Here is an 11,679-nt window from a genome sequence, read left to right on the forward strand (position 1 = left end):
ATATATATATATATATATATATATATATATATATATATATTGTTGGGTTGGGCTGACTAAAGCAACTATAAATGCTCAACAGACGTCACAAAGAATCCCTCGATATCAAAATATTATAATCCTCATTATTGTTATTACTATTACACACCCAGACAAAGACACACATATATATGTATATAAATGCACACACAAACACACACACACACACACATATGTGTGTGCGTGTGCATATATACAAACATGCACATGCACCCACACATGTCTGCACGAAGGCGACCAAGGAGCACCACTGGAATGGTCGAGGCAGCTGCTATACAACCAGTCAGTCTTACTTACTGAGTTGAAGATTTTTGCACATCATTCTTGTCAGACACTCTTTATCCAAATGTGGAGATAAAAGTCCATCGGTTAAAGAAGCTAATACTGACTTTTATATATGAATATATAACTGAATGCTCAATAAAACTAGTCAGTTGTAGGTACATGTATGTTTTATGGCTCCTCGCACATTTGTGGGCTGGCGTGTTACAGAGAGACACAGGCAGGGATATTCTGTGTATCTACAGATCTACATATATCTCCGCGTGTGCCGTTCGTACTTGATGAAGACAGATCTGACTGATATGACTATGGCCATTTCTCATGCTGAGTTCTTGTATCTCACTATTTCAAGCATTTCATACATATTTCAACATCTGTGTTGCATTTCTAGTTCCTAGATATATGCAGTGACCTTAATTGGTTGATGGTTAATAAGCTAGGGATTCCTAGTAGAGTTTTCCTCTTCGGAGATTTATGGGTCCTATTCACCATCTATATAATGAACTCTCTTATATATATATCCATACATATTTGTACACACACACACACACACACACACACACACACACACACACACACACACACACACACACACACACACACACACACACACACATACACACACACACACACACACACACACACACACACACATATATATATATATATATATATATATATATATATATATATATATATATATATATACACACACATATAAATATATACATACACACACACACAAACACACACACACACACACACCTACATACATACACATATATTAAACACACACACACACACACACACACACACACACACACACACACACACACACACACACACACACACACACACACACACACACACACACACACACACACACACACACACACACACACATATATATATATATATATATATATATATATATATATATATATATATATGCACAAACTCTCACACACTTGTATATGAAATGTGTATATGAAATATAAGGCTGTCAGCGTACACACTCGTTCGTGGAAGGCATAAAATTTGTTATCAAATAAAATATTGTAAAACACCATTTTCATATCTTATCTATCTAGAGTGTTTGAATATGAAGGTGGTGGAAATAACATAATATTTAGAGGTAAATTATTTCCCATTCCATTCTCGTTATCATTTCCTATTCCGAGGAAGGCTCTTGTTTTATTTTTTTTCGCATCAATGAACGCGAAACATTTGTAAACATAGCTTAAAAACGTGGATGGAAGGTGAACTGCAGAATCTATTTTGTCTTGCTTTATTCTGTAGATATAGCCGTTCTTTTGTATCAATTTTATCCACATAAAATTGCAGTTGTACTTGGAACGTGTATTCTCGATTTATGGTAGTTTTAAGTGATGCTAACCAATAATAGCGACGATATTTGTCTTGAAATTCGGGAGGACACGGAGTTTCGTAGGGAAATCGTGAGGTTTAACATAAAATACGCTAATTCCAATTATGTACCCATTAATGTAACGCTTAATTATACCAATAATTTATAGCCTCAAGTATATGGGAACGTTAAAGTAGATCGATAGATTTTAAGACTTCATTTATGACAGTTCTGTCGGAAGTTGCAAGTAAGTTATCCTATAGGTAGCCTGACCATCAATGCCGGTGTCAACCAATCTCCAGTCTCCTTGGCGTTCTGGAAAAGACCAGCAAACCTCCACATCATATATTCTGGAAAGATAGAGCTTGCATTGGTTCCTCATTAAACAAAATATCTCAAGGGAGGTGTACAGGAGCAGATCAAGCTCTGTTGCTATAAATTGTAGAGGTGAAATTTACCAGCAGCATCAGGTCTACATCACAGCAAGTCTGCATGTGGATTGTCAATTTTCAAAGCATCTATTCAGAACATCAGAATGAGATGAATTGGTTGCTCCAGTGCTAGTAGCCAAGAAATCGCAGTTTAAGTTGCATTTTTCTGTGAATAAAATATCTTAAAAATCTTTTTGATATCACTGATTATATTTTCATTTTATCCAACTTTTGTCTTGAATACAATGGCCTTCACTCATAGGATAGACTTGTAGGTTGTCCAGTAGAATCTAGAATAAGAATGCCATAGTAATAAGAGAAAAAAAAAGATTTAAAGGTTCCTATGGGCGTTTTTTTTTACCTTATGGCTTACAATATTCAATATATTGAATATAAAGTTAGATAGATATATGTTCTTTAACCCATCCCCGACGGGGGAATTCTAGCCTTGAATGTCCAAATGCCGGGGCGTTCGAATTATTAGGCCTAAATCAATTGAATGGCTGGCACAATACTGTGCCGCCCGGCCACTGGGCTTTTGAATGCGCGGTACACATGCTGTACCACCCGTCCAGAGAGGGTTAATTTACAAAGTGGAATGTCTAAACACTCAAAGCCGAGAGAATATAATTTGTTTTCAATATAAAAGGTATGGGAGTAAAATACTGAACCGTGGAAAAATTGTTATTGTGAAATTCTTGACTATTACATAGATACAATGCATAAGATGTATAAAAGCTTTAACAAGAAAATATGAACTAAATCATGGAATGTTCTTGTTATGTAGTCAGAATAGCCTTTGATAAAATATGATTTGAATTGTTTCCATAGGTAGGTTAACAGAGCTTTTATTGGCAAGTGAAAAGATTATACAATAGTGATCTTACATTTACATTGACAGGGAAGAGTGTCCCAGCCATGCAGGACAATGAAGCAGCAGACACTAGTAAAGCCTCAGATCTCAGTGAGGCAAGTATGGGAACAATTGACCCCTCACCTGTCTCTGAAGACTCGCAAGAATACTTCAAGAGTTATGAAGATGTAGAGGTAAGAGCTAGGTGTTGTTGGAGGGTGGAGTGTGATATTACATTTCATGTAATTAATGATATGATATGGTTTTTGGTGTATTTGTCAGTGCTATATAGGAAGAGGAAGATCTTATTGAAGAAGAACACATTTCAGAAGTATAATGGAAAAAGCTAATGTAATAGCCTGATTAAGTAAATTGATTTAAGTTGTTTGAAGTAGTACATGTCATAGATTTTTTATTTTCTTCAGATTCACAGACTTATGGTTAGTGACAAACCTCGGACAACAGCCTATTATGATGCAATTACCAAAAACAAACATTTGTTCAAAGACAAGATTGTTATGGATGTTGGAGCTGGGACAGGCAAGTATTATTTCCTGATCATATACTAGATTTGAATGAAAAAGATATATATTAAAACCACTAAGTGTAGAATGAGTGTTTATAAAGTAAGAAGGAAAGAGACAGAAACTAAGGTGAACAGACATTAGACAAACATCTGAATTAAAGCTGTTTAGGGAAGAACTAAAATGATGTTTCATTTCAGGCATTCTGTCCTTATTTATGGCATCTGCTGGGGCCAAAAAAGTATATGCTGTTGAAGCCAGTGGCATGGCAGAAGTTATTAAAACCGTTGCAGAGGACAATGGATTTGGTGATATAATCCATGTGTTCCATTCAAGAGTTGAAGACATATCACTTCCTGAAGATGAGAAAGTTGACATAATTGTGTCTGAATGGATGGGATTTTACTTGTTGCATGAATCCATGCTTAATTCAGTTATTAAAGCCAGAGATATGTTTCTTTCAGATGAAGGCACAGTATTTCCTTCTGATGCAAGAATATATGCATGCCCATGTTCATTACAATCTCTATACAAAGAACAGATCAATTTTTGGGATAATGTCTATGGATTCAAGATGTCTGCTGTCAAACAGTTTGCTCTCAGATCCAAAATGATTAAACCTGAAGTCTGCCTTATTCCCAAATCTGACCTGTTAGCTGAACCAACATGTATTAAGAAGTTTAATCTGAGGTGGGTAACTGAAGAAGAGGTAAAGCTGTTTTCCGAAACCACTTTTGTTGGCATCACGAAGTCTGGATCTTACCAGGGCCTCTGTCTCTGGTTTGAGTGTGACTTTGATGGATACTGGTATAATGAAGAAGGGGAAGAACTCGGAACACTGATCACTCTCTCAACCTCTCCTGGAAGCCCCCCAACACATTGGAAGCAAACTGTAGTTGTCCTGGGATATGGATCAGCTAAAACATGTCCAGAGATTGAGTTAACTTGTCAAGATGATGCTCTTGATTCCAGTGATCATGTTGAAAAAAGATCTGAAAAGTCAGAAAATCATGAACCACAGGAGAGTGATAAAGTAGAAACCAACAAGAATTCTACCAAAAATGACATTAATGAGGACAATAGAGAAGTGCAAGATACTGTAGTCTCAACTACACAGCTTGAGTTTGAGAATTTGGTAGAGAAAGATGAAGTAGTGGGTTGGAAGATAGTGTTTGCCCAAAGTGATGATAATGTCCGGCATTACACAATGACAGTGGAGATGCTTGACCCAGAAACTGAGGAACACCCTGTACCCTGTTTGTGCCCCATGCCCAGATGTGTTATAATAGCAAAGATGATTGAAAATGATGAAATGGGTGAGGAGGATAGTGATGTTATTGACTGCACGTAGCGCAGGTCTACCGAGTGTGGATGTTTATATATGATTGTGCAATGTAAATGAAAAGTCATCATTAAACATATGGATCTTAATAAGTCTTTTCTTCTATAACCTTTATGGTAAAACTTATAAGGTTTTATGAATGTTTCAAAAAACAATTATATCCTATTTTCACTTTAAGCTAAATATTTCCAATTTTCCAAAGTTGCAGTCATATGGCCAAACTATCCATTAAAGAAAGATCACATTACATTTTTTAACCCATTGCAGATGGGTGATACATGTGCTTGCCCAGTCTCCAGGATGGGTTTTATTTCAGAGCCAGGCAGCTTCGGGTAACATGCCTTGACTTTTCCCACTCTTTTTCAATCACTCATTGTAAAACTAGAGGCATTTTTGTTTTAATTTTTGTGTATTTTATTGTCTTGAGAGGCTTATAGGTGTCATATTACAGGTTCTATCAATGCTGTGGCTTGTAGCATAAGGTTCATATCACCTCATTATTTTCTTTATACTCAGTGTGATAAGTATTGCTGTTTTATGGGAGGACAAAAAGTAACTATTTTTCTATACTCATGTACCCTCATGAATAAATACGAAACATAACCATCCACAATGAAGATAACATGAAGAGGTAAGGAAGAGGAAGGAGACCTGTGCTTATGACTGAGTACCACAGTAAAAGGCATTCCTACTGGCATGGGGGCATATTTTACACACTGGGCATGGTTTAAGTCACCTTTGTCTTCTTGTTCTGCCTGTACATCCTTCATTGGTGGTACTCTAAAGCAAGAGGTCAGTAACTTGCTGTGTGCTCAGTAAAGATAGTGCTTGCTAGAGACCCTGGATGGATGCAATTCAAGGTTCTCTCCTGCTGGTGCAAGAAGAAAGTGATGCCATCTGGGTTTTTAATGTTAGGTTTGCTTATTATTACATTAATTATATTAATTATGACTGTAAATGACAATAAAATGGCACAATGATCCAAAATTCCTGAACATATACATCATAACATTCATTATCGCGTATGTCATTACACCCGTATGCAATGGCTTAATATTGGCCCCCTCCCCCAATTGTAAAATAACACTATAAAACTTAGAATTAATATTTCTACCCATTTTAAATGACAAAGAGGTACAGGAATACAGAAAATGTTTCTGTTAGTCTTTGACATAACCAGTCAAAATGTGAAATAAGCACTACATGCAATGAAAATTTGGAATAGATTTGTTACTGTAACAAAACAGGATAATAAAATTTAATAACTTTTAAATATTATTCTCAGCAAACCAGCTACCTAAACTCTTACTTTTGTAAATGTGTATGCTCCCATATGCAATACCACAAAAGAAAGAAAAATATATAGAAAAATAATATTGGAAATCTACAGATACCACAAAGGAAGAAGGATGGTCATAGTAAGTCATAAACTACATACTGATATACTGATGAAAATGGGGAAAAAATCTACATGACACTGATACCAACATTTTGTTAGAGAGAGAGAAAGAAAGAAAGAGACAAAGAGAAAGAAAGAGAGAGAGAGAAAGAAAGAGAGAAAAAAAGAGAGAGAGAGTGAGTTGAGTGAGTGAGTGAGAGTGAATGAATGAATGAATGAATGAATGAATGAATGAGTGAGTGAGTGAGTGTGAGTGTGTGTGTGTGTGTGTGTGAGTGGAGTGTGAGTGTGAGTGTGTGTGTGAGAGAGTGAGAGAGAGATCTCAATTACCGAGAGTAGATTCTCCCACAATGATAACAGAGCACCATCTCCAGGGCAGCTCAAAACCAGCTAACAGATAGATACTGCTGTAGGCAGGTTACATAGCTATAGTCTGATACAACTAGACTATATAATTTGAGTGTGGACTGCTCGACCCTACAGCTGCTTTGATTGCAACCATGCTGAAGCAACTCTAGTCTAGGTCATCTTCCTCTTTTGTGCTATTTGTAAATAGGCTATCAGATGATGGATAAAATATAAGATACAGTATTACTGTCAAAGTTTTTTGAAAGGGTAAATAAACAAATATTTGTTTTTGTATTTCTTTATGAATTCAACATAGTAACCCTTACAGCAACACTTTGGTTTGGATATTGTATAAACTCAAAATATTAGGATTTCTTTAATACACATTACTTTTATATTTTTTCATCAACTTTCAATAATTAAAACAAAAGATGCATGTTACTCAGAACAACTATAAGAATACCGTTGCTCAAACAATCAATAAGTTATTAAAATAATGTTTATGATCTCTACAGGTTTTTGAAATCAGGATTTTTAAAATCTGGCTATTGCTCATAATTCCAAGGCAAGTTTAAGTGCAGACTTGACCTGCTAAAATCTCACCAATGACATGTGATTCCCCAAATGATCAATCATCAAATGTGAAATTTCAGTAATTAATTCTATCGTAGAAATTATTAAAGAAGTCCTACCAAATAATTTTAATCATATTTCAATAACCTGCATGCCCATCCTGACATGGAAAATCAATCCTTTTAGATGAAGAAACACAGAAATGTGGTTTACTTTCAATGACAAATGCTCTCTGCCCAGACAAACAGACACAGCTCTCTCAGAGATACCTCTATTGGTACTGATTATTTTTCTTAGGTGTCTAGAAACATGCAGATACCTTAAATCAAGTCCTGGTACCAAAATCACTTAAATTTCTCCAGGCTGAAGCCCTTAATGACCTTAAACCTAAGCACTTGGGGCTAAGAGGGATTTATCCATAAACTTCTTCTTGGTGAAGCACAGCCACCACTTGGAAGGCTTGCCGTCAGGGGTGCTGAACACACGCTCGCACACGCGCAAGCCTGTCTCTTGCCGCAGCTGCTGGAGGTATTGCTGCATCATTTCTATTGTCAAAAGAGAGCATTAATAAGCATTTTTGTATCAATAATAAATGTATCATTAACCCACATATCTATAAACACCAATTTCTTGATATCTGTCTCTTAAAAACAAATATATCATATGTATATGCACATACATGCACATGCACGCATGCACACAAAATCAAAGAAAGTGAAACAAATAATAAATACAAACCTAAATCCTGGTCAGTCTTGGGCTTAGCATAAACAGCATTGAGGGGGAATGATGGTTCTCCAGGAATGGGGAATTTGGAGAGAGCCAAGGAATACATTTCATTCAGACCCATATTCTTATCCTTACACTTTGCTAGTTTTTTGAGGCACTCAGTGATGTAGAGTGTCACATAGATTAGAGTACGGTCGCACTCGCCCTGGTAAAAGTAAAAGACGTGAGAAATGCAGATTTATATATCTCATCTATATTTTTCTTTCCTGAGCATAGTAATGGCACTAATTCATGTACAAATTTTCTTCACTGAAAACTAGACACATATTCATATAAGATCATCTTTCTATATGCCTTAATTATTATAATGAAACATATAATATAATCTTGTCTGAAACATACAAAATCCAAAATGTACAACTTATTAAATATGTAAGTTGGTGCAAGATATGACACAAGTAAAAGCAACACCACATGAATAAAACAACTGATTACATAAGTTTAAAAATAGGAAAATGGCAATCAAAAATATATTCTGCTATAAATAAATGCATAAAAAATAAAAGTGAAAAATAAAATATCATGACCTTCATAAAGGAATGAGTAAAAAAAAAATACAAACACACCTTAACCTCATATGTACGAAAGAAGACATTAGCCTTGAAATACTGCAAAGCTTCATCAATGACATCAATTCCTTCACTGGTCATGAGGGGAGCAGGTCCTCTATACTTGGTTCTTATGGGCAGCATTGCCATGTTGCCCACAATTACCCCTGGATGGGGCATGTTGCAATGGTAGGCCTGAAATCAATAAAGAGAATATATATCTATAAATAAATAGAAGAGAAAACAAGCATTTAATAGGCTTACCAATAAGTGTCCCAAGCATAGAACAAGAAGAATATAAATGCATATTCAAAAGAAAACATATCTATAGCCAAATACAAAAGCTGCTTGATAAGAGGGTAACTGAAATTATATTAGCTTTTTAATATAATATAAATGTCTGGTCCATGCTGACAACAGTATATATTCCCATAGTTATGCTATTTGTTTATCTGAGAGATATATGATGTCTCCTTTTTTTGAAGTGTAATTTATTTGAAAAAATTGGAAAAGATTTAAGAGTATCATGTGAGCATAGAATAGATTTCCTAGCTTGGCCCCAGGAAGAACAGTAGTGCCAGTTGTGTGGCACTCCAGACTGGTTTTATTTCAGATCAAGGCAGCTTCACACAACATACTTTGATTTTTCCCACTCTTGCAGTCACTCATTGTAAAACTAGAGCCATTTTTGTGTTTTAATTTTTGTATGCTTTACCAAAATTGTAGTATAGGGTCCATATCTGCTTATTATTTTCTTTATACTTAATGTGACAGAAGTATTGCTGTTTTAAGGAAAGGACAAAAAGCAACTTTATTTTTTCCTATTCATGTACTGTCATGGATGAATACGAAAAATATAACCATCCACAATGAAGCTAACATGAAGAGGAAGGGAAGAGGAAGGAACCTGTGCTTATGACTGTAAAAGGCATCTAGAAACTGCACAGGGGCATACTCTAGACACTGCGCATGGTTTGAGTCATGTTCCTCTTCTCATTTTGCTGCATATCCTTCATTGGCAGTCCTTTAGAGTAAGAGGTTGGCAACTTGCTGTGTGCCATCACTCTATAGAGATTGGTTTGCTAGAGACCCTGGATGGGTGCCATTCAAGGCTCTCTCTCCTGCTGGTGCTAGACGAAAGTGGTGCTATCTAGGTTTTGCATGTTAGGTGAAACCCATTTTGCTTATTATGGCAATTGTAGTAATTATGACTGCAATGACAATCATCACTCACGCATTACTCATAGCACAATAAAATAACACAGTGGTTCAAAATCCCCGAACGTCATGTACATCATGACGTCCAAAGTCAGGCCAAAGCTCATGCGTCATGTACATCAAGACACCCATCCGCAATGGATTAAGTCAAATATTCAGTGTTTTATCATATTGTACAGCTCTCACAGGCTTTATTAATGTTGTGAAGGACAGAAATTTTTGTATACTGTCCATATCTCTCAATGTGATAGCTACCTCGGGAAAGGGATCCACTGAGTCTGCTCATTCATCATTAGAAAAAGTTTGAGAGAACTCAATATGAGAGTCTTAAAAAGCTTATGATTCTTCATGCAATTTATTTATCCATCCTTTTACTCTATTCTAAATCCATTGGTGACAAAAATGTAGAAGTTGTAGGGCATACATATTTCCTGAGTATTATATGATTTCTAGCTAGTGGGAAAAGTTCAGTAGCCATTAACCTGGTTGTTTTAATATGGTTTGTAATGAGTTAGTGTAATCAGGTTTGAACATTTCTATTTATGTGCCTAGACTGGAACAAGGCTTGATAGGAGCAAAATATAAACAAATAATTTAGATCTGTATGAGAATATAATGTAGAAAAGAGGCCTTTTTGAAGTTAAAGAAAGTGCTTGTTTCAATTCTACATATGAAAGTTTATTGTCGGAACTGTCAGTTTTTTTGAGGGTTTGAATTTCTAGTGAGGTTAATTGGAGTGGGCTGATTTTTATGGGCACAAAGATTCTTTAGCTATATCTAATATCATCAGCACCCACATGCAAAATATATCAATGTTTCGAAAAAAAGAAAAGAAGAGAATTTTACTGCTTGGTAAATGGATTTTTAAAATAAAAATATTTAGTTGCAGTGCTCTTTTTTTGTGTGTGGTGAAAAAACTGTCAAAAAGATTGCTATATCTAGGTACAATGAACAGTAAATTCTTTTTTGGAGTCAAAAAAAGAAAGAAAATTGCAGTTTTTTTTCTCAATTTGTAATGTAGTGAAGTTGGTAGGAATACTTGGGCTTTCAATCTCCTACAAAAAAACTATAAAAAAAAGGTCTCAGTACTATTAATGTAAGGGATATTTGACAACACAACTATGTTCATCACTAGCTTCTGCCCTTATGGTGTTCTGATAAAGGCCACAGAATATATTATGGCAAGATGGAGATTACAGATGTCACTGACAATACATTGTCAACCCACTGTGGACAGGTGGCAACACATACATGCCAAACAATCTTTTTGCCTAAAGATAGAGTAAACGCATAGTTGCCATTAGTTGTCATAACATATTTGACCTAAGGGGAAAGTGAATCGCTGTTTCTCTACTAAACTTTTGTGTAATAACTCTATTTAGTGACTTGTAATTACTATAATTGATGTAATATTCACTAAAATAGGTTTTGTTTTAAATCCCCATCTCATCCTTTGGTTTCACCAAGGATGGTTATTTCTTTTGTATTTGTTTTTGAAAGTATACAAATATGAAAAAAATTGTGTTGCTATTTGTCCTCTCATAAAATTGTAATACTTAACTACAAGGTAGTAAAAGACAAATAAAAAAAAATGAACAGAAATATGGTTCCAGTATTATAATGTGTCAATGAAAGAGGGCACAAAAGAATCGGGACACATCAGGTAAAGCTTCCTTATTCTATCCATCCTGGGTGCCACCTGTGTGGCACTAGTGCCCATCATGGGGACAAGTCAAGCAAATATATTCCCATTCACAATGGCTTGAAAAAGAACCAGCCCAAACTCATATCTTGCTAGAATCTACATAGTAGAGGTTATTGGACTACACCTACCACTGCAAGGGGATTTAATTGGAACATGGCCAATATACTTGATAACAAAGTCCAATGATGAAAGCAACTATGGGTGTCTTATGAACATTTACCTAATTATGTATCGAAGTAAGGACACTGTGGCAGAAATTGAG

The 11,679-nt window shown here is 35.5% G+C and overlaps 2 protein-coding genes across 2 annotated transcripts in view; one reads left to right on the plus strand and one right to left on the minus strand.

Moving 5' to 3' along the window:
- Positions 1-1,524: 1,524 nt before the first annotated feature.
- Art8 (Arginine methyltransferase 8) lies at positions 1,525-4,923 on the plus strand. Its single transcript, XM_043024572.2, has 4 exons — positions 1,525-1,580; positions 3,020-3,165; positions 3,397-3,511; positions 3,696-4,923. Exons 1-4 carry the CDS (start codon positions 1,574-1,576, stop codon positions 4,844-4,846), a joined length of 1,419 nt encoding a protein of 472 aa, XP_042880506.2. The 5' UTR covers positions 1,525-1,573; the 3' UTR covers positions 4,847-4,923.
- Positions 4,924-6,866: 1,943 nt separating this feature from the next.
- Positions 6,867-11,679, minus strand: part of Arpc3A (Actin-related protein 2/3 complex, subunit 3A) — a 5,251-nt gene continuing 438 nt past the window's right edge. Inside the window, exons 2-4 of the mRNA XM_043024571.2 lie at positions 8,513-8,689; positions 7,896-8,091; positions 6,867-7,702 (exon numbers count right to left, since the gene is read on the minus strand). Coding sequence (XP_042880505.1) covers positions 7,545-7,702; positions 7,896-8,091; positions 8,513-8,689 — 531 coding nt within the window. The 3' untranslated portion in view covers positions 6,867-7,544. The remainder of the gene's footprint in view (positions 7,703-7,895; positions 8,092-8,512; positions 8,690-11,679) is intronic.

Source organism: Penaeus japonicus, unplaced genomic scaffold (assembly GCF_977035675.1).
Source record: "Penaeus japonicus unplaced genomic scaffold, GWHDUDI00000001_assembly GWHDUDI00000021, whole genome shotgun sequence".
NCBI classification, from domain to species: domain Eukaryota; kingdom Metazoa; phylum Arthropoda; class Malacostraca; order Decapoda; family Penaeidae; genus Penaeus; species Penaeus japonicus.

Bases quoted from the DNA above. Each gene is read 5' to 3' on its own strand.
- Art8 (XM_043024572.2), top strand. The intron at 3,166-3,396 runs GTAAGAGCTAGG...TATTTTCTTCAG, and splicing joins AGAGTTATGAAGATGTAGAG to ATTCACAGACTTATGGTTAG. The intron at 3,512-3,695 runs GCAAGTATTATT...GTTTCATTTCAG, and splicing joins GGATGTTGGAGCTGGGACAG to GCATTCTGTCCTTATTTATG.